This window comes from Xiphophorus couchianus, chromosome 16 (assembly GCF_001444195.1).
Source record: "Xiphophorus couchianus chromosome 16, X_couchianus-1.0, whole genome shotgun sequence".
NCBI lineage: Eukaryota > Metazoa > Chordata > Actinopteri > Cyprinodontiformes > Poeciliidae > Xiphophorus > Xiphophorus couchianus.
In genome coordinates this window covers 10,997,489-11,021,901 of record NC_040243.1, presented here as the reverse complement: position 1 = coordinate 11,021,901, position 24,413 = coordinate 10,997,489, and the positions used below count along the sequence as shown (strand labels likewise).

General features: G+C 40.1%; 1 protein-coding gene across 3 annotated transcripts in view; it reads right to left on the bottom strand.

Annotated features, from left to right (window-relative positions):
- bahcc1a (BAH domain and coiled-coil containing 1a) overlaps positions 1-24,413 on the bottom strand; it is a 74,627-nt gene that overhangs the window by 28,121 nt on the left and 22,093 nt on the right. For 2 of the 3 annotated variants that reach the window (XM_028042054.1, XM_028042053.1), the window contains exons 3-4: positions 7,458-7,640; positions 16-138 (exon numbers count right to left, since the gene is read on the bottom strand). In XM_028042054.1, the coding sequence (XP_027897855.1) occupies positions 16-138; positions 7,458-7,640 (306 nt within the window). Of the gene's footprint in view, positions 1-15; positions 139-7,457; positions 7,641-13,388; positions 13,599-24,413 lie in introns of those variants that run through there. The other variant, XM_028042055.1, reaches the window with a different exon arrangement.

Sequence of the window (24,413 nt, the reverse complement as noted above, 5' to 3'; positions counted from 1 at the left end):
ATTAGCATGGCTTACCTTTTTGTGTGTCATAGAAACGGTGCTGCCCATACAAAACACCACTGTTGGCATGGTGATCTAAGTGGCTCATTGGAAGGAAAGTGTGGGCCAGACTCCCTGAAAATCGAGGGTATCCTGGACCTACAGGAGACAGGGAAAGAGACGGTTGATAAAACGACACCCGCTACTGTGATGGAGTTATATGCAGTAATCCCTCTGGCCCAGTGCAGCTGCTGGTGTTCATACGCAAATAAGTACTGGCTGTGATTCTAATGTTTGCTTTTCCTGCCTGAGTTTAGCATTTAGATAATGAAAGAAAAGCTCTGGGATTGGTGTAATATGACATTTTTCTTTGAGACATACGGCTTATTCTTCATCACACCGTGAGAACCAACAGCAGCACCTATACTCATCTGAGTGTAGCAATGAGGGTGGATTTTAGGCTTGTGTGGACAGAGAGCTCGTTCTCTATAACTCTTAGTAACCTAGTTTAGAGGTAAAAGGATGCTTGGATTTTGGGCCTATAAGCCAGTACACCTGCATCTTCAAGCAAAACCAACATCTTCAAACAAAACCAACATCTTCAGTGCCCATATGAACAAGTCAAATTCCTTCTTTAGAAAGGTTTTACGGTCAAGCAGGAGAAGAATGTTCTGATGTTTAGATGAGTGAAGGCAGTTTATTGCACTAGGGCAATAGATTAATCAGGGGCTACCTCCAAGTTCTTCAACTCCCCCCTCGATTTAATTGACAGATGGTTGAAACTTGGATACCCTTTTATGTGTTCCAAAAGGACCCTGAAGCCAAATTAGTATCAGAACTGGGTTTGGCATGGTATAGATAAAACAGGGTAGCATTAAGCTTCTGGAATGGCCCAACTTCCACGCTATGAAAAATCTACATTAAAGTCTAACCTATCATCTATAGTTGGAAACTGACTAATTTCAACCAAGTTTATGCATTGATTTATTAGTTCATCAGTTTACCAATCAGTTTACCACTGATAAAAAGAGCAGTAAAATTTCTAGTCAGAAATATACCAGAAGATTAGTGCCCACAAAAAGGCACATTAATTGTTCCAATGTAACTTTCCAACATAAAGAAAATATGGACAATGAGAGAAAGGAGCAGAGTACAATCTCTGTAAATTAAATCAAAGACAAACATGCACCTTCTTTCAGGAAAGCAGTATTGCACTTTATGTGGCCTTGTCCTTTCTGACGCTATCTGTTGTTTTTTTTTCCTTTTAAATTCATCCCTGGTTGTTGAGTCTCTTCTTTCTTGACATAGGAACAATGCAGCTGGAGCTGAGAGCTGGCTCAGGAGAGGGTGGAGTGTTGTGGTGGGCTTAATGACCTTGCCTCATTGCAGCCCCTGCTTCCTCCAATCTTAATTAATGAAATGCACACAGAGGGCAAACAGCATGGCAATAACACAGGAGGTGTGGCTTTCTGTGCAGGGTAACAGGGCAATAATTGCATAGTCTTGTTTTTTCTTTAATTTTTCCTCTGTTTCACAGCTTTTTCTACCTCAAACACTCTTTTCCCATCCCCACTTTGTCTTTTTTTATTGTGATGATTAATAAGCATCCAGATTTATGCCAATTCACCAACTGAGGTGGGGGCAGAGGGATCCTTTGTTTAAGCAAGACATTTTGCTCTGATTTTCAAGGGGGAGAAAAGCAGAGCGCAGTTCGTCAGTCTTTATCCAAGCTGGGACAGCGCCTTTTTTCTCCAGCAGCATGTTGTTTGTGAGCGTGACGATTGACAGCGTAATCCCTTTTCACAGTGTGGTCTGGCTGTGCCCGATAATGCCAGCCTGCTCAGTTTCAACGTACCCTCCGATGGGACAACACGGGGGAGACTGCTGGGCATGGTGGAGCCCATTCAGCCATTAATCTCTGCTGCTGCTCCAGCAGGTGACTTGAGAATGGTCTTAGTGCAGTCTGCTGACTGCACAGCAGCCAGGCTCTCTCCACATACACAGGGACGAACAGAGACATGTCAGCATCAGCAAGTAAATGACAGAGGAGCGTTAACAGTGCATGCCTTTAATTCTGAGGGAGGAGCAGAGGCAAGACACAGATTCAACACAGAGTTGAATTTCTTCTCTGAATATCCAAAAGGTAATACTTAAACAACAGAAAACAAAAAGAGAGGAAGAGTCTGGATGGGTTAGGGTTAGGGTAGAGTTAGTTCTCCTCAGCCCAATCAATTACTTATGAAGTTTATCTAAAATAAATAATGAATAAATTAATTAATATAAAATTTATACAGCTTGTATAAGGGTGTCAGTATGTTAAGTTCTATGCACAATTTTTCTATGTAAAAGAATGTTATCAAGTAAATTTGTTGTATTGATATAAATATATATATATATGCGAATTAACATGACTTTATATATATATATATATATATATATATATATATATATATATATCAGTCAGAGGTTTGCTAGGATTTTACTTTCCAATTCAATTATTACTTTTAAAACTGACAATCTCTCTGATTTCTCAAATCTTCAACATTTTTCAAACCACCACTATCTGATATCATGATATTGCTCATTCAAATGCACATGGCTACAAAAATTCATAGCTAGGTAAATTGATGGACAGTGCAGGGCAAATGAAGACCAAGAGAAGAGGAGGAGCAGCCCAAGTTGCCTGTCAGGGCCGCTAATTGAGAAAAAATGACAGAACCATCAAGACACAGAAGGGGTGGAGAAGAGCAGAGGAGGCGAGAGATACTTGGCGGAGGAGGGGCAGTACTGTGATGTATCTCCTCAGGTTTGACTAATTGAAAGGAAGGGATGCAGGCTGGCAAGAGAGAGAAAGAGAGCATGAAAGAAGCAGACTTGTGCTTGGGAGAGTTGGGTGGTTGAAGGGTGCATGTTGGGGTGGGAGGAGGGTGGGTAGTGCTGCTTAAATCCTTCTACAGGAAAACCAACAGGAAGGACCCACAGAAGGAAAAGAAGGACAACTGAAGATAGGCTTGGAAAGGCGCATCAAACAGGAGTGGATTAGACGAGCAGTGTGCAGGCAATCGATGTATTCATGTATGTCTATAAGTGTAAACTGAGTTATGAGAGAGATTCTTTTTGGCACAAGGTAAATCATTTGAACCACATCCAGCTGGCCTCAGGTCTGTATAAGGTTTGATTCAAAGATGTTTTCTTTTTTTTTCACTCAGCTACCACGCTGACTGAAAAAAGTTATGCGAATTAACATGACTTTTCACACAAAGGCTTGGTACATAAAAAACAAATCAAGTACCCATTATAGTAGTCTCTATAGGTCTATACAAGGTATTGCCTCCCCATGAGTTTTCACAAACATCTGAACACAGACACAGGTTAAGTCAGTAAAGGAATAACAGAAAGTTTCGTTTTGTATTTTGTCCAATATAGAAGCATGTCTTGCAAAGTTTAACAAAAACCTTAAAGCTGGGTTTCTCAAAATAGTTGTTGCAAAAAACAGCTAATTACAAAGCCAAATATATTAAAACATTTTTTTTAATTTTGTGAAATGCAAGAAAAACAAAAACTGCTTCTGATAAAGAGTGAATTAGGATATTAATGACAATCTAAAATAGCTAAAATCCCACAAAGGCATATCACCAGTGCATGTAATGAGAATGAGAATAAAATATTTTTGCATTTTTAAAAGAAAATTGCTCTGTTTAGACCTCAGACATTTTTGTTTTGCTTCTGAAAGTTAAAATGAGAATTTACACTATGACAAAATCCTTACGAGACTGGTAAGGGTATTGAAGATGTCTCAAGAGAACTTTAAATCAGCCATTCCACTGTCTTGAAAATAACTTACCTTTGTAGGAGATTTAAAGTAACACCCAAACATGCCTAGCTCTGGTCATCTATACAAGTTCACCCTGAAAGTAGACCATAAGACTCTAACTAAAGTCTCAGAATCCTAAAATGTCATCACAAAATCTACAGCAGGCCCTACTCTTCATGTGAAATTGTATGCCTATACAATCAGAAAGAATTAAATCATACTAATTGATATGTGGAACTATTTGTATGTGAAAAAAGTATCTTAAAGTCACATATCTGAAAGGGAAGAGTGAGAAATGTTGATTTGAAAAGTTGATGTTTGTTTGGACAGTACATTATGTTTTTCGTTACTATAGTCTTCACTGGACATGGGGCTCCAGACCAAACAGAGTGAGATGTTCAAACTAATCTAAGACAAAATATAAACTTAGCAAGATACGACAGTTTTCTCAGACTCAAATCAGCTCTTCAGAAATAAATGGTGTGAAATATTGCTACATCACCGAATTAACGGTAAAGGACACCATGTGCGTATTTAAGAGATGCCATCAGCTTTGACAAAACAGCAACATCTGACGGCTTGAAAGTTTATCTGACGGAGTGTGTTTTGATTATTGTGGGCTTTGCATGTCTAGTGAGATTTGACATTTCCATTCTTTTTCTTTTACCAAAACAAAACTTGGAGAGGTATTTCTGTGGACCCTGCATTGATAGATGCCAAATTGCTTTAAGCTTCTTTTTTATTTCACTTTCAAATACATCTTATGATAATTTGAACATAAGAATTCACTTCAAAGCAAGGAAGACTGGAGAAGCATTATGCACAATGACATTTCCAGTTAAAAAACAAGATGTTTACATACAATGTACAAGCCCACCTCCCCCTCCACAGTACTGTTTCCCCTCACTGTCTGACATTAAATCAGACTAGTCATTTCCCAAATTAACTCAGGATTACCAAGATGATTTGGACTAGCTAAATTATACAATCATGAGATCATTTTTTATAGATGTTTTGTTGATTGCTTGCTTCAAATTCAGGAGTTTATATACACTGAGTTTATCCTTTTAAACTATTTTGGAAAGCCCAGGTGTTGATTACAGTTTGCAAATACACTCAAATAAGACAGGTGCATTTGGAGGAAAACTTGGTAACTTTGGAAACCTTAGAACACAATCCCAACTCTAAAGCACGATGGTGGCAGCACCTTGTTATGGGGGAGTTTTGTTGCAGTTTTGTTGCAGTAGTAAACTTCACAGAATGCATGGCATCACAAGAAGACAACATCATGTGGAAAATAATAAAGCCCAACTTACAAATAAGTGTAATTTTTTACACTTATTTTTTAATAAGGTGAAGGTAAAAAGACAAGATGAAAAATAAATTAAATATTATTCTATTACCAGTATTTATCAAAAAAAATTATAAAAAAAAAGAGATCACAATTTACTTTAATCAGAAAAAATCACAGTTTAATGTCAGAAAGTGAGGGGGGAAACAGAGTTTAGTTCTTTTTTAAAAAAAAATAATGTAATATCTGGTTTAAGCTGTCTATACCTTAAACGTGAATCGTAAACGAGTAGCTGACTCTAAATTTCAGCTGCTACATTTGAATTTGCATGTAAGTAGTCTGTTTAAAAAGACACTTGGAGACAAGGAAAAAAATATCCGCGGAGTATCTCAGAGCACACAAGTGAGACACTAATGCTGCGACACATGCAGAAGTCAGAGCTTGCTCTGCTGCCGGCGGGGGGCTGCTGACACCCAGAGAGAAGAGGCGAGAGTCTGGGTAATTGTGCCGCTCATTTTGATGACTTGCTTTTTATGCAAAACAGGAAAAAGACAATGTGCAATTATGTCGAGGAGGGAACAGCTGAATGTGGTTGATGAACAGTCTGGATTCAATCATGCTCTTAGTGCGTTATATGCAATTAAACTGCAATAGAGATAATGGCCTCCATTGCCAACTGAGTAATAATCCCAGTCATAATCACCTCCATTACTTTTATTAGGGTTGGCATTGCCATCATCACTCCTAATATTATTTTTCTTTTCCACAAAAGAAAGTGCTTGACGATGAAACCTTAAGAGCGTAAGGTAAGACAAACAGAGAGGCTTCAGAAAATGACCCTGGAGGGAGAATGTATCAGAGTGAGCCAATGTTGAAGTTTATCTTTCAGCTAAGATTTTCTCAATCAATTGGAGCAACTGTTAACTGGCTGAATCAATGATGTCTTGGTTGAAAGAAGCATTCGGTGTTTCAACAAACTCACACGTCGTCTATGGGTTCGAGGAAGTAAAGTCTGAAGTTCAGAAGACACCATAGTCTTTTGTAGTTGTACCTTAAGCATTTTCTTGATGATAGTATACTAGTTTAAAGAGTTCTTGTAGTTGTTTCTGTTGTTGATCTACTTCTAAAACACTTTTATGTCTTTGAAGAGTTGTTGTGTTGATGTGTGAAACATCTGCTCATATAGAGATTATTTGTCAGCAGGATTACTCAGAATGTTTTTTTATGACGGAAACTGTGTTAATGTAGAAAGTCCATCTCCTCACCAGATGTACAAAGCCAAGCAAAAGGATTTTCTCTAAAATTCACTCACTCACTCACACACCACAAACTGCCACATTACAACCCCAAACGTCAATGTGTTTTACTTGGATTTTATGTGACAGACTAACAAAAAGAAGTACATGTGGTTTTCAAGTATTTGTTTTACAAATAAAGGTATCTGAAAGGTTTGGTTGCCATTTGTTTTTGTCTTTTTTTTTTCTTTTTTGCTCTTACATAAAACCAACAGTTGCCAAAATACATATAATCAGCAAATAAGGTCAGCCTGTATGAAATGAGATGAGGTAAAAATTGAACTGCTTAGTCCAAATGCAAAACACAATATGTGGTGGAAAACTAACACCATACATCACATTAAGCATACCATTGCCACACGGTGGTGACTGATTTATGTTGCGGGGATGATTTTGTTAAGCAGGGGCTGGGAAGCTGCTAAAGAAGGCTACACTTTTCAGATCTTTATTTGAATATACCTTTGTTTATATTTCCTCTCTTAGTCTAGGTCTAAATATTCAAAAACAAAATGAAATTCTCAATGTCATCCTTCTCTGACTTCCTGATGAAACTAACATTACGGTTGCTAAACCTACAGTGTGTACTTATTTTGGGTGTCTGAGCGCATGTTTGTGGAGTTAGGATGTTATAATGCTGAGTGTTGGGTGGGAACGCCCCTTTGTTAAGCTGCAATTGAGGCACTGGCAGAAAGCTTTGCAATCACTGCAACTTTTTATTGGCCCACGTTTCCATGTGCTGCTTCGCGCAGCCTGGGGCGACATTCTTGCTGACATGAATTGAATACCGCAAGATTCCTTGGCTGAACTATTGACCCTGCATCCTTATCCAGACAACTGAACCACAGTGCTCTGTTCTTTTTTCTATTTTTGGTGCAAAACTATCATTAGACTACTGCAAATTTTAGCAGAAGCCTTATACAAATCCCCAGAATAGGAAATGTCAGGACAACAATACACCAGCCAAACCTGTGTCTCCAGAACTGCCAAGATACAAGTATCACCTTTTACTGACGATGTGATGAAGTGATGGAATGACTACATGAGCGTGTATACAGTATGCTCGTGTTATGTGAGGTACCTTCATGGGAATGGGGAAACCAGATCTGTGAGGCGCTGGAGTGGGGTCCGCCTCGGAAGGATGGCGAAGAGGGGGAGGAGGGCGGCCTGGAGGGGTGAGGCGGGTGAGAAGGCGGGGAACCCAAACTACTGGCCAGGAAGGTCCCCATGAAAGAGGCTGACGAGTTGCCCATCAATCCACTGCCTGCATCATGGATGGGACAGAAGGGGAAGAAAGAAAGTGAAGATTAGATTTAGAGGAGTGGACTGTTACCATGATTTTGACCAAACTATCTATGAAGTACCCTAACCCTATCTTGTTGTATACTCACTGTTTAGCTTGAATTATTAAGCCTTGGAGAGGATGAGAGATTGTGTGTTCATGTATTTGCATGTGTGTGTGAGAAAGAAAGAGTGTGAGACTCTCCTCCCCTTCGCTGTCAGCGGAGTCCTCTCCCCTCACAGCACCTCTCCCCATGGGCAGACAGAGGTCTCATCTCACAGCTGAGTACACACTTTCTCAGGCTCTCTCCCTCTCGCTCTCACACACTTTTGCTCCTGCTCCCCAGCGTCCCTTTCTCAATTTCTCTCCCTCTCTCCATTATCTTGCTCTCTCCATCTCTCACTTTCATGCCCTCAATCTATTTTATTGCTTTGCTCCATTTCACCTCCACTCTCTCTTTTCTGTCTTTCACTCTTGCATTTCTCAGCATGACTATAACAGTTCTATTTTTCACTCTTTTTCAGTTCCATTTTTGGTTTTCCCTCTTTTTTCCCCTTTTTTTTGTCACAACAGCCATTTCCGCTATTCTCTTTCCTAGTCCGATGAGCAGAAATACACTATGTCCGTGCCTTTTCAAATTCCTATTGTCTCTTCTTTCCCTTCCTCTGTCACGATTTCTTTCTGACTCATAACGTTGCTTCGCTTTGTTCTTCCCAATAATAATGGCACCAGCAGAGCAATCTGTCCCTGGCTGGCTGAACCTTGTGTTTAACAAGACTATGATGAGTAATTGACCATTTGTAGCAACGCCCATGTGACTGGGGGCTGATTGTCTATTATGCATTGCTGGGCAAGCTGGTGAAAACACACTGATTAACCACTGCTTAAATTGCATTCCCATTACGCGCCCGCCAGTGCACTTGAGTGAGGGGCCCGGGAGCCCAGTTCTTTACACATTCATTTCCCCCAAGTGACACAACCATGAGGTCTCATGCATATGTATGAAGTTGCCAGTATGAGACCTCACTTGCACACAAACGCACACGCACGTCCACGTGTGTGTATCATACATGCAAAGCTATAAAAATATATACATAGGGTTAAGAAACACTATGAAAGTTAATCATCTTTGTCCTAGGATGGTTGATCTTGCAACATGTGTGACGTGACCTGATTTTCTTCCACCTTTAATCAATCCAAACATGAGTCAGTCCCTTCCACTGACTGTGAGAACAAAATGTCTGGAAGTTTTAATCTGGTAAGCAGGGAATGAGCACCTCCTCAAGGCAGACAGAAGGCCTGAACTCACCAGTTTGCTCAATGCACCTACAGCAAACAGGCATATGGCTAAAAGGTCAAAACAAAAAGGTTAACAAAGGAGGTCACACACATCTATTGTAGGTCAGGATATACATTTTGAATAATCTCGAGCCACATTTTCCATACCATAAGACAGGTGGAAGTTCTCCGGGACATCCAAATTTTTCTAACTTCCACTTAAAAATAAAAAATAAATAAACTTCCATAAAATTAGCCTTTCATGTCATCTCACAAATTTAGTTAATAGATATACAGGGAAGCGTCTTGCAAAAATATCATCTCCTTTTATTTTTTTGTAAAAGACCTGTAAAAGTGGATAATATTGAACTGGAGAAAACTGGTTTTCTAAAGTATTACAAATTTTATATTGAGCCTCCTTCACTCTGATAAAGTGAAGGAGGCTGTAAATAAAGTGCACATGAATTTAATTTAATTTAAATACTGTAAAATATAATTTTTTATATAATACGTTATTAAATTAATAGCTTCATGAAGTACAGAAGACACAGCAACACCAAAACCAACCAACAAAATGGCTATTCACCTTTAAAATGCTAAGAAGGAGTGATAGAATGGTCGAGTCTACGGCAAGACTTAAAAATATATACTCACAAATGCTCTCCATTCAATCTGGCCAAGGTTGAGTTGTTGAAGAATGGGCAAAAGTTCTTGCATACAGATGTGGAAAGATAGGAGAGGCGTAGCCCAAAAGAGCAAAACCCCCAAAAGCATATTGCCGTTTTTGGTTGCATAATGAGAGATAAAACAATCCAAAGTGTGTAAATAGGGTTGCAAGCATATGATGCTGCTTTTGTGAAGATAAATAAACTCTGATGTAAAAATAACTGGAGCTGCTAACAGATCCACAATTGCAATAAACTGAAAGAACACCATCATTCCTTCAACTATTTAGAGAATGTAACGTATAGAATTGAAGAAGAGGATTCTTCAGTTGTAGGAGCATTGTGTGTGTTGATGCAACGTATTGTAAACTACCACAAAAGCCAATGTTGTTCTTCCTCTGCTCTCTGCTGCCACCTCATATCACCCTGTCTCCATAGAGGGCTCCTGGCACAGCTCTCCAAACTACAGGGCAAAGCGGGTCGGGGGGTGGGATTATGACCAGCGTGCTCACCAGGCATGCATCCAGCTTCCGTCATGCAGGCAACTAGGGCTCCTATGTGCCGCCGCATTTCACACAGCACACACTCGTCCCCTTTGCCTGTTGCCCCCAGGAAGCCCAGCTTTCCTCATCGCCTCCAGCTCACATAGATCAGCTAATCCTCCTGCATTATTAACAGCTTTTCCTCAGAGAGAGAAAGACAGAGGGAGGGAAAGAGAGAGAGAGAGAGAGAGAGAGAGACTATGAAGGTGACAGAATGAACGAAGCCTCTCGTAACCATCTGAGAGGAGAGTTGCTGCTGTTAGAGAGATGAGTAAAGGAGAAAGAGGAGATGAGAAAAGAGGATGCCAAGGAAGTAGATTTTAAAAGACTAAGCTAGATTTAAGGCCGATTTAAAATTATATTGAGGCAGGGGACCAAGGGGGCTTAGGAGGGATACCTAAGGCCCTCCCCAAAACTATTACATCAGACCTTCACATCTATTCCAGAGAGGATAACAATAACTTTTCCAATATCAGCTGCAGAAGAAAATATGGCTTCATAACATACTGACCTTTACATCAGGTTACAGCAGGCGTGTCCAAAGTCGGTCCTCAAGGGCCGGCATCCTGCATGTTTTTGTTCTCTCCCTGGTTGTAGTAACAACCTTCTCAGCTTGTCAATGTTCTCCTAAGGCCTCTAATGAGCCATCATTGGATCCAGGTGCGTTAAACCAGGGAGAGAACTAAAACACACAGGATGGCGGCCCTCCAGGACCGACTTTGGACACCCCTGGGTTACAGTCTTGCTGACTCAGCAATAATGAACATATCCAATAATTTGTCATTTCATTTTGTTTTATTAAAAGTAACAATAGTTCAATATCATACCATATTTTACCCGCTACATCCTGATAAACTGGAAGTACCAGGGGAGAAATAGCAAATTTCTGGGGTACTTTCATTTTGGATACTAATGTAAATGCAAAACAAAGTTACTACAAGCACTGAATTTCCCTCTATTTATAGAAAATCTATCAGTACTACTCACAATGAAGTTACTTGATCTTTAAATATATTTCCTTTTCTTTCAATGTAGTTGTGCAGGTCCTTAAAAAAATCAAGTCATGTGGATCCTAATTAACGCCGATCTCTAATGGAAATAAAGATTAATCCTATTATAGAGTTAAAGTAAGGGGAAAACGAATGAATTGAGGAATCAAAGCTTTCTTCCTTTAAGCTTAAAACATCTAATCAACACCTGCTCTTATTAATGTCTTATACAAAGGTTGAAATGTGAAAGCAAAAAAAAAAAAAGAGGGTCTATCAGATACCACAGCAGCTCGTGAACAGGAGGTGTTAACTAGTTTTCAACGTAGGTGTGTAAGATGACGGTGGACCAAAACTAAACAACTGTGCACGTGAGGTAACGTGGGCCAAGGCAAAGGCCCCTGAGGATGCAAAGGAGCGAGCAGCAGGCTGGGAGGCGGAGCAAAAGAATGAAAGCCCAGTTGTCATGGGAACAAAAGAGAAACAGCGCTCAAGGCAAGTACGCTTTACAACGACCGATGGACTGATGCACTCAGCCAGCCTGCTGCTCAGCAACAACAGCCTTCACAGCCTACCTTGAAGCCCCAGAACTTGTATTCACACACACACACACACACACACACACACACACACGCCTCCACACGCGCACACACACCCCACCAAGAAATTTTATCTGGTTTTAATTGTTTGGATCCTGGGAGGGAGGCCCCGCCTTTTTGTACTTTTTGGGTAACTAATCTGGTCTGTTAGCAACCCTGCTGATTAATGTTACTCAAGGTTGTGCTGTTGCTTGGCGTCCTAACAAGGCATTGCACAATAATAGGATGTGAACAGATTTACGTGGGTCAAGAAGTAATCTGGGAAATAAAAACGGTGGAAAAGACAATAAGCACCCACCCATGGCATGTTGTCCTTTTGAATGCTGGACTCACACCAACATTTTCTCCTTAGGAAATGCACACTCATTCACACACTGCCCGTGATTATTTCCCAGTGCATCACATTTCCTTCTCTGCTTTTGATAAATGAACCCAGGAAGTCTTTGGTTCTCAGTCTTGTTTTCAGACAGCTGCCTAAAGGGACGGATAGTCGTGTCGTCTAGACAAGGACACTCGACAGACAATGAGAGGTGAGAGTGAGAGTGACGGTGACGAGAGAAGGGAGACAAAGAGAAAATTGTAGGTGTGACTGCATAAACCTGCTTTCCACTGCTCAGTGATCAGGGAGCGCTGCAGAAAATGGGCCAGAAGAAGCAGACCACGTATCTTTGGAAACAGTCAAGACACACAAGAAGGTGAAGTGTGTGAAGAAGGCAGTCACTGTGGTGTGAAAGTTGAGTTTTTTATAATTCCAGCAAACATTCTCTACCTGTGTGATTATGGAGTGACTCTCACAAATGTATAGTTAGCCCTGTTAAGCAATAGATGCATGCACAAGTTCAAAGTTCAAAAGAAAAATAGAAGGAAAAAAAAAACTGTGTGCCATGTGCTCCAAACTTGTTGAAGCACCTTTGATTCAATTTCATTACTCAGTGTTCATTGGCAGGAGTTGATTAGCATCCCACATTTTGATTTGATAATGTTTGCCCATTCTACTTTGGAAGCCTTCTCAAAGTCTTTTGGATTGTGAGGACATCTACTGTTCACAGTCTGCCTCAGATATCCACACAGATTTTCTGCTGAATTTAGTTCTGAACAAAGACATTTTAAATATTTGATTTTTCCCATCTGCACGTGTAGATTTTACACATTACAGTACATTAACATCTTTGTGATCCTAATGACCTTTGGCTTCATTCGAAGGTTGCAAATGTAAAAAAAATAAATAAATAAAAAAATAATAACAATAGTAATAATCTGAAAAATGTGTTGTTTACATTACTATACTATAGATTTTTATAGAATTAATGGGAAGTGAGTATTCAAGAATGAATGCAGAATTTACAACATTACTTAAAGAGTGTACACACTTTTTCAACCAAGTTATTACACCTCTAGTACAATGTAAATTCTATAAAGTAGGATAAATGCAACATTATATGTATTTTTAAAAATAATTTATCATTCTCCCATTTATTTGACATTACACAAACCTTGTATTTCAACAGGGGTGTGCAAACGTTTGAGAGCCACTGTTTATGTAAAGGAAAATAATTACAACAAAATAATCACTGGTGGCTCAGTTAATTGTGGCATGTATTCTTGGGACAACTCCAAAGCAAACTCATTCTGAAACCAAGTGAAATGAATATTGACTTACCAAGTAAAAACATACTGAGCAGGATGCCTGTTGGTACAAAAAATTGACCTCCACTTTCTTTCCTACCAGACTTTCCTAACGAGCAAATTCCAAGTTCTGTCCAGGAATTTAGATGTCCATGAAAAATCAAGACAGACTTTCCACACCAGCGTTCACTCCTAAATACATAACTGGGTTTTTCAAACTTTTAAAAGCTGGACTAGAGTGAGGGACTGTACACACCAGCAGCTCCAGTCAGACTGCATATGCTATCCCAAAGGGCCGCTGACTAACCCAGCGCCTACTTCCTCACAATAAAACCCAGTAGGAATTTGAAATGGCTACTAAAGTGGGGGGGATTTCCTTTAAACAGTCAAAGCCATATTGAAAGCATTTGTGCAACTGGTAGCCAAATTCCTTCTCAGAAACAATTGTTGCAAATATTTTTTTTTTCTTTTTGTTCTAGAGAGAGTTGATGGTAACATCTATCTAGTGAGAAGCTGGGCTGATCAAGAAGTATACTGAAGCAAGAGCGAGAAAGAGAGAGCAATCAGGCAGTCCAGCGCTGGAGCCGTGCCCAGTGCAGGGGTGGGGGAAAGTGCCAGCAGCGCACGCCTCCGACACTCTCCACACTGCGTGCCTGTGGAGTGAGCTTAGTGGATGTGGTCAGCGCGGGGGTGGGAGAAGTGGAAAGCGAGAAGCAGTTGGAAGGATAGGTGGATAGACGCATGGAGGAAGAGAGTGAGAAGGACTCTTTTGACACAGGGCAACATCCAGTGGGGGACAGGAAGGGGGTAAGAGTGGAGAGTTTAGAGCAGATAAGTGTGAGAGCAACTGTGAGAAAGTTTCAATGTGAAAAGAGCATGTGGGAGCTGCCGAGCATATGCGAGCATCTGTGTGCGCGATTGTGAGTCCATATGGCAGCCGTCTTGCTGAAGTTGACAGCCTGTGTTTGCAAAGTGGGGCTGGTGGTCAGCCACTTGTTCACTATCAGAACGATGACAGGGTAAAGACAGCAAAGGCAGACTAGAAATCCTTTTGGAGCGGTACAAAGCAAATACAATTTATTTGGAGAGGTCATATGATTTATCTACAAACTTTGAACAAGTGTTTACACGACATGCAAGAGGACATGACTGAGATTAGCGGTTCTTATCCTAAATAAATTAACCCAAATGGCTTACTGTAATTTGGCAGGAATTCTGAAAATAACAGTGAGCGAACTCAGGCCCGAACAGATACACAAAGAAATGTTTCTTCTGAGACGTATTTAGAGGTACCATCAAAGAATTTCACCAGATTTTGCAGTGTCAAAATATGTGAATAACACTTTGACTCCACAGAAGTACAACAAAGAAAGCAGTCATCTTGCACCAATACACACTCTATGTGTACAGATGCTTAAAGTTATTTACAAAATTATTAATGCTCATTGATCTTTTTCACATTTTGTCACAGTATATCAACAACTTCAATCATTTGGGTTTTGCGTGACACACCAACACAACCAACTATGTAAATATTAAGTAAAAAGAAAAATATTAACGAATTCATTTTTTTTTACAAGTGAATATCTGAAGAGTTTGACCAGCTTTTATACAATCTCTGACTCAATAAATTACAGAACCCTACTCTGCTGCAAGCACAATCTCACATATTTCTGTTTTCCAGCATTTAGTGAAACTGTCAATTAGATTTAGATCTAGATTTTGACTTGGCCATTCTAACCTTTGAATTATCTTTGATCCAAACATGGCATCTCAAAATACAGTCCTCAAGGCATGCTGCCTTGAACTTTAAAATGCATCCTTGGTGCAAGAAACCTGAATCAAATATGTAACCAAGTCATAAGTCTTCTTATGACCTAAATATTGGCTCAGATGTACTGAATTAGAAACACATCTAAATGTGCTTGAGGGACATTTAGTTTGAGACTCCTGATTTGAACATTTTATTGTACTTCTCACTGTACTGCTTTGTTATGCATGTTAAAAGATTAATCTCTGCCCCATTTTAAAATTTTTGCAGCACATTTTCTAACAGGATTGCAGTGTATGTATCTCCAACCATCTCTCAGTAGCTTCAATGCCTGCTCTAGCTCATTATCGAACCATAATTCATCTTCCTACATAAGAGATTGTTGTTTGTACAGGGTGCATCTAGGCCAAATGTTTAATTTTTAACTGACAGTAATACCTTTTCCAACTTGACTGTGTCATCAAGATGGCTTTTCATCAACAATGACTTTCTTCTTCCACAAAAAGTTTGATTTGGAACTAATTGCTGTCCTCGTCCACTTCAGCACCTAGTAAAGCCTTCAGTTATTTAAACCATTACTGCAAACTAACTTCTCTATACTCCCCTCCACAGATATTCTGCTGCTTTTACTTTCTAGATTATTTTGATTGTAAATTACAAAACCTCCACATATATCCTTCACCCATGCACACCAGAGTCCTTTTGTCACCAAAGTCACACTTCATATTAGAAACTTTGATTTTAACCGTAGCTTGTGTTGAACATATTTATAGGAACTTCAGAACAGGCATCTTCGTTTTTGCTGTGGCCTTTGAGCCAGATCAGAACATAATGTAAGTGGATGATATACTGAACAATGTTTCATGACAACCTATCACCACTTTTGGGTCCCTGCTAAAGAAAAGCATTTTCAGACGAGGATCTGTGTCACTGTGAATTATAGTTTATTCAGGGTAACATGTAATATTAGATTCTTTCCATTTCCAGAGATTGAACAGTCATATAAACAAAGGCCTGCGTAGACTTTATGCTGGTCTATCAAACAAAAATCCCAAAACATCTTCTGGTCCCTACAAAATGTGAATAAGTTCAAGGAGTGTGAATAAATTCTGAGGAAATTGTCACTAATCTTTTCAGTGTATACTTGACCTCGGTGTTACGGCAATTATCATTAATAAAGTAATTTTTCACAGAGTTTTATTGCCATTCAAAGAGTTCACCACCACCAATCTTGATGAGGAGAGGATGGGGAGTGGCCGGCGAGCAAGTGAAAGCAATGTCTGGAAGAGTTCCAGCTGAAGAGATATTTTATTGGTACATTAAATAAAGAGGACATGCAGCACATTTGCAGCTTTACAGAGGAGCAGGCTAGAGAGAGAGTTCCATTTAAGAATAAAAAATATTTCTGACTGTAGTGATAAGAGCTGAGTGATGAGGGAGAGCGTGGATTTGAGGAGGGCCAGGTAGAAATAAAGTTTAAGAACTACGGTAAAAATGAATGTAAAGCAGCAGGATCAGATGGCACATTTACTGGGCTTAGCAAAAGGTTTGGGCTCACTTAGGTGTCCTGGCTATGATTCATGTCGAAATGCAGATGTTTGCAGAGTCACTGGGACAAATCTGAGAAGAGCGGTGAATTCCAGACCGGGGCGCCAAAGGTGGGAGGACAGATTTGAAACAGCATCAGGTCGAGGACAACAATCAGGACAACCAAGATTCCAAACTTATCACTCCCCCGTAACACCCACCGGTGAAATCATCCACGTTCCTGCTTCCCACAAAACAGACTTAACAGCGCACGCAGTGAAAATAATGTTACAACACACAGTAGGCAAACTGCCCCTTAAATTTTCAAGATGTATTAGGAAGGGAATTACAGGCTGCTCCAATCTAGTTTATTTTTTTCATTGCAATGTGATTTTTCTCTGCAAGTGCCTCAATGTTTCCTTTAGCATTCTACTAAACCAGTAGGGTTATTTGTCTTCTGGTTAAACGTTTCTTTTAGACTGGGCACAAAAAGAGACATGATTTTATGGAAAGGTTACAAAGGTTTAACAAGTATGCTTGCTATCTGACCCTTTGTTACATAAGATTAAATTAGGGCCATGTGTCAAGTCCCGACTCCGCATTTTCACAGCATTAAAAGGTGATTCAATGCAAACGTTTATCCACATGTGCATGTTATCTTCCCCATTTAGCTGTCTCTTACTCACACCCCATCCCTCGTTTTTCAACCCTTCTCTTTTACACACACTTTAACTTATGAGCAAACACAGACGCGCGCACACAGCAAAGCGCCCAAACACAAAAAAGAGCCGCCCACAGCTGCGTCAGGCCATCGCTCTAACAATCCAATCTGTTTTCTTTCCCATGATGTTTCCCATTGGCACAGGGAGGAGAAAATCAGATTTACTCCCCCACAGGGCCCATGCAGTTGCACTGATATGGAAAATGATTTCAGTGCTGCTTGAGCCCATAAACATTATTTTGGTCTCTCTCCCCCCTCCCCGTTAATGACACATTTCTTCCCAGCATTGTGGAGCTCACAGAGGAAGGGGTGAGTGTAAGAGAGGGAGAGGGAGGAGGAAGGGGAGATGAATCCTCCAGGGCCTCACATACAACAGGGGAGTCCTTCACCTCTCATACTGCATCCTGGCTGTTCTCACTCCCACCTCTTTCACACACATGAACACACAGGCAAGAACACAAACTGCTAATCAACCACTTCGGAGTTTTTAAGAGCCGGCTGTTGGGAAACAAACTGAATCAAAGAGATATTTCTCACCTCTCTGTGCCTTTTTCATGTTATCGTGTTGCAGCCGCAAAGTGTGCGTGCATATGTATTCAGCACCCATGAGTCGATACACTTTTTTGCTGAAATTACAGCAGCGAGTCTTTTGTCGCTAGCAGCTTTGCCAATATTGAGACCTAACGTTTTGCTGCTTCTTTTCAAAATAGCTCAAGCTCAGTCACTTTGGATCATGGTAATATCAGTTTTATGTCTTGCTAGAGATTGTCCATTGATTTAGGTTATGACTTTGACTGGGCCTTTCTAAAACATAAAAACTTTTTGATCTAAACCCTTCCATTGTAGATATGTATGTTCAGTTTGGCATTCCTACAAATCTGCACCCCAGTCTCCAGTATTTTGTAGCCTGTAACAGGGTTTCCTAAAGCTCTGCTGAAAAACAACAACTACAACAACAAAAAAGGTTCCCACAACATGATGCTGCCACCACCATGTCATGTTTGTTATGGAGAGTTAAAGGGCTTTAGATGTTTAACTTTGATCTCATGTCCTCAAAGCATATTCTACCAAGTTTGGTTGTTAGAAGATTGCCACTACTATACTGCTAGAAGTGACAAACTTCTAGCAATGTAGTGACAGACTACATTGCTATAGTGGAAAACATTAAAACAGATCTTTTATGGTTGATATTTAACCATTGGCTTATGACAAATCCCAGCTGTATTTGGCCAAGTTGCAACACCATACAGGTGATCCGGTTGCTTCCGAATGTAACTGGCTGCACTGGATAAACCGGATTATTAAGATATCAAAATAAGGGGGCTATCTATTATGCAAAACACTTTTTTTCTGATGTTTACTTATTTGACGAATACTTGATTTTCATTTCACAATTATGAGCTACTTTGGGTTGGTCTATAAAATACAAATTTAATAAAGTACATGCAACTACAGCGACAAAATATATTAGCTATATCATCATCGCTTAATCATTATATCGCAAATGACTGTTTGGAAAAAAAGTAATTATTGACCAACTTACTCCAAATGTCAGAAATTCAAATTTTGCACTGATCTATTATTCAGCCAGTAGGATCAACTGTTCCTGCAGTAAACTCTAGTGTTCAACACAAACGACGTAGGTTAATCAATAACATTGATTGTTTTTTTAATAGAATGAATTCAGTGATGAAATGTGAAATTGTTCAAAGGATGGAAATACCTTTGTGAGAGCCTGTATGTGGATGTCAGCTTAAATCTAAACACATTTGGCTTAAAGCAGCCCCTCTACAATCCTGCCTTCATATATTTCTTCATTGAAAGCCCCAGTCTAGCTGCGCTGGTTCTCCTCTTTAGCAAAAACTATAAAATGTATGAGCTCCAAACAGTTTCTGCTGGAGGCATATTGTCAGAGATGGGAGCATGATCCAGCCTCAAGCTTTAAAAGCAAGTCATTGTTCTGAGTATGCTGAGGTAAAATGGCCCAATAACAGGGCTCTAAACCTCTCATTTGGCATCTAATAAAACCCATCTGCTGTCATGGAACGGTGCGGTGTTGGTGGTGAGAGGTGGTGAGGCAGACGCAGCGGACCCAGGTATGATGAATAATGAAATTTAATTGAGAAAATCACAGTCCAAACAACGAGCAGCAGGCACATGGACACACTGACGACGAATAAGCTAGACATTGACAACGACAAGGACCCGACGAGGAACAAGGAACACAGGTGGAGTTAAATACATGGGAGGTTAATGACAGAACGAGACACACCTGGGAACAATCAAGGGGAGGACAGGACAACGAAGAGACTTAAGGACACAGAACACTCTAAATAAACAAGGAAAAACACAGATCCTGACATCTGCAGGGCTAAAAACGAAAAGACAAACAGAAAATAGCCACGGTGTATATGACTAAAAGGTCATTTTTCGATTATTACCTCATCGCTATAATTGCAAACTGGATTCTCACAATCAGCTAGTTTTGTTGGAATCAACCAAGGGATCTGGTTTATTTTACAGACGATGACTGATCTGTCTGAAACTGCAGGGTTCATATTTAAGACTCCTACCATAGATGGGTGACTAACAGTAGGTTGCGTGCCAGTGAGGTCACGGACAGATTTGCCTGGTGAACGGAAAAAAAAGGCAGATTAAAACAAGTACTCAGCATTATACTCTCTAATTAGTCCCCTGTTAACTTTTGAACTTAATTGCTTAATTGAGATGTGGTTAGACTGGGCAGGTTTCCCCTCCCTGAGGGGGACCATACGGCTCCAGTTTTTCAGGCTGCACTGCCTGGCACAGTAGGTGGCTGTTTCTCTTTCTCGTTCTGCTTCTTTGTCTTCTGAAGCATCCCACCACTCTAGCAACGAGGCACGGCGATGCGGCGCAGGAGGCAGTAAAACTGTGTTTTGTGAGTGTGTTTTGGCTGTGATTGTACCACATATGCTGGTGCCACATCAAAGCAGAGTTTTGACTACCCGGTCCTGGGTGGTCTAAACCTCTTTTCTTTCGACCAGCACCAGCAAGGTAGGTAAGCTTTGGGGGGGGGGAAAAAAATGGTGTTTGGATGTGGGTGGATGTTGCCTCACCACAGGCGAGTACTTTCTGCAAAACTCAGAAGTCAGTTTGCTTTGGAGGAGGCATAAACTGCATGCAGAGGAAGAATAAAAGTGTGCCGCAATACACAGACACACGCACACACAACCTCACAGGCGTCACATTAGTTGAGTCTCCGCATCCACTCGGGTTGATGTATAATGATACGCAGAACAGCACATAAATCTGCAAGCAGTTCAAGTCATTGGAGCAGATTTTGTCTGCTGTCTTTTCCTTTTTCACTTTTATCCTCGTGTCTCCTTCTGCTCCTTTGAGCCCCATCACTCATTCCCCTTCTCAGTTTTCCCTTTCCGTCCTCACACCCTCTCCATCACTCTGCCTCTTTCTCCTGATGCTCAGCTCCATATTTCTGTCCTCCCTCATCACCTCGCTCTCTTTTCTTTCTTGGTGTCGTTCACATACTTAAAAATGAAAACACTTCATATTTTGGGGGCCTTTTTAAAAAAAAAGAAAAAATCCACACTCCCTTCCTTTCGCTTGTCCCACTTGCGTGCTGTTTCCTTACTCTTGTATGTCTGGGAGTGCAATGAATGTCTTATTTTATGGATAGTCATAAGTTCATCCTCCCTCTATTAGATAAATCAACACTGGAGCACTCAACAGGCAAACCATGACTTGTCAGAATGTCATGTTCCCCGTTTGTCCTCCCATTCTCTGCCGTACTCTGTAATCTGCAGCCCGGCGCCTCCTTTAGGTCATGTGGAGCAGTGCTGGACATCAAGGCCTTGCCTCACTGCTGTCCTCTGAGTTCTCTTGGAGCGGCTTGTAATATGATAAACTCCTGGAGTTGCGTGCTCGAGAAACAGAAGGCAGCTCCCTGCTCTGGCTTCTCTCTGTCTGATGTAGCCTGTCAGAGCCACAGAGGCAGAACAGCGCAGATAACAAGTCAGGAGCCGCCACGCCAGCAAGTCCAAGGTCTTTCTGCGGCCATGAGTGTAATTTGCTGTGAAATTCACAAGGGGAACAAAGGAGAAATGTTTAATTCTTGTAGCTCTGACCAAAACGAATGCAAGGCGTTTGTGCTCTGATAACCTGTACAGACGAAGCACCTGGGAAGCCAAGGCCAAGCATTACACAGTATTACCTTGTAAAGAATACACAGTACAGTGCCTGTTCCAACCAAAAACTTCAGTGTTTTTGATAGAGGACTTATGTAACAAATCACTATAGTAGTGTAGTGTCTAATTATGAACTGGAGAAAACATAATGATGGTTTGAAATTAGTTTCAGAGGATAATCTGAGGAATCTGGTCAGCATTTGTATTCAAATCCCTTTGCTTGGACGTCATTAAGTAAAATTCAGTGCATCAATTATCTAAACAGCAAATACAGTACGTGTGTGTAAGTTAATCTGAATGTCAACACAGCTGTGAAGGCCTTAAGAGTTTGTTAAAAAAAAAAAAAAAATCAGAGAACAAACAGCGTCACAAATACCAGGAAGCACAGAAGACGGGTCAGGGATGCAGCTTAAAGCAGGTGAAGGTTATAAAAGAATATCCCAAATGTCGGCCCAATGGAGAGCAATGATTGCACAAGCAGCCAAGAAATCAATCGGATCTCTGGAGGAGCTGCAGAGATCCACAGCTCAGGTGGGAGAGTTTGTTGACCAGACAACTTTTGGTCATGCACTCCACAAAATGTGGCCTTTATGGAAGCACAGCAATAAAAAAAAGACATCAATAAAAAAAAGCTACAAGATGTCTGATTTGTAGTTTTTCCACCCACTCTGTAATTGACAAGCCAGGCATGTGGAAGAAGGTAGTGCAGTCAGATGAGACCGCAGTTAAAACTTTGAACTATGTGGAAAATACTGTGTACAGAAAACGACTGATCGTCAGCCAAAATACACCATCCCCACAGTTAAGATATAGTGGTGGCAAAATCATGTTGTGGGGAGGCTTTAATTAAGAAGAAAACAGGAGGTTAGGCAGTGTTGATGGGCTAAATACAAGGTAATATTGAAGGAAAGATTTCAGAGGCTGTAAAAGACCTGAGAGTGATGTGGAGGTTTCACTTTCCACCAGGACAACCCTAAACATACAGCAAGAGGTGCAGTTAAGTTATTTAGATCAAAGGTGATTTTATTAAGTATCTGTTCACTGGGACTTAATACAAATGCAGCATAGATCTTGCAGATTTTGTTTGTAAAAACATGGAAAACGTTCATTTTCCTTCCACTTCACAAATATGCACAATTTGTATTCGTCCACTATGCAAAAATTCCACATTAAATACACTAAGGTTTCTGGTTTAAAATAAAAAACTTGAAAGAATATATACTTTTACAAAGATCTACATAAATATATTTGCCTCTCCTTGGCATTTTATGGCGCAAATCCTCAAAGTCAAACTGGCTCTACTTCTGGACTCAAACAAATAGCTGCTTTCCTTCCGCCTGTGGTAACTCATCTTCTCAAATGTATACAAGTTCTACTCAATTGTACATTAAAAAGATTTATGAATCACTCCTGACAAACCAGGATTTAAAGCTGAGGAATGCCTTCCGACCACTGACGCTGGTCCTCCATGGAATGCTCCCCCCGACATCTGTAGCCATATATTCAGGCAGGGATGAGCAAAATTGGAAACATTTCCTGCAATCTGTAGAGATGACAGCTGGTCATCTTTATGAAAAGTAAAACATTTTTAAGAAACAAAGAAGCAGTGGTTGTCTCTCTCCTTCTAACAGCTAGAAGGAAAGAGAAAGAGCATTTCATCACCAGTTGCTCATTAAATCTTGTTTGCTTGGTAAGGCTGCTCTACTAATACAGACTGTATTAACTTTCTCTACGATTGTATTAGGTCACCTAAATGCCTCCTCTTCACCCTTCACTCATTTTAAACTCAGTATAAATTGAAGGGTTTAAACCACAACCTTAAAAAACTGATTATGGTGAGAAGTTACTAAAACCTGGCTCTGTTTTGAAGGCATGGAACCCTGCTGCAGGCGGGGAATGCTTCCTGGTGAGTTTGCAGGTATAAAACAGCAAGCGGAAGAATGAAGCAGCATTTTAATTTAATGCTTCTAATTTCACGTTTTTGTCTGATGACATATAGACAGAATCAGCAATTTATCAGTGAACAAAAACAAACCTCACTGTGTTTCAAAAGTTGCTGCAATTACAAAGATAGGATTAATGTTCTTTTTATTTCAGATTTAACAGAGAAATTTTGTAAATGAGAGCAGCTAGGTTGAAAATTAAGAAGTAAAAAATGCTTGAAGACTAACACTTTGCATAAAAACTGTATTTATAATGAAAACATCTCAAATAACAGTAAAATATTTCGAAATTTAAAAAAAAAAAAATTAAATTAGGGCTGAACAACATTATGAAAATGATAATTGTAATTAACCTGCATTTTCCATGCTGTTTTTCCTAACGTTACAATGGACCCATCATTTTCTAGAATTTTCATCATTTCAACCTGAAGACTAAACTTGCACACCTGTTGCATGTGTTACGGCCAATTAGTCCACTGCAGTTGCAGTTGCAAAGATCAATATTGCAACGACAATAGCACACATTTTGCAGATTCAAATTATTAAAATATAATTGATGTGAGAGAAGAAGAAAATAAAGCCGACGCAAGTAAGATTGGCAAATCCCACATTATAATATAAGGAATGACATCAATTTCTGAATTGACCCCTGACCACATAATTTTTCTTTTCTTTTTTTTAACTTGATTTTACAATTAATGAACAAGAACTACTTGATATGGGGAAAGCAAAGTTACTTCACAATGTTTACAGGGTGACCTTTTTAACCTTTGTGAAGTAAAAGTTAGAATTAGTCCTTGATAAGTGTGAACCTATGTGTGTTTGCCTTCTCCTATAGCTAGCCATTTGGAAATGGAAAAGACAGAGCGCTTGCAGGGTTACATGAGGATTGCACCATTTGATCGAATTTAACAGA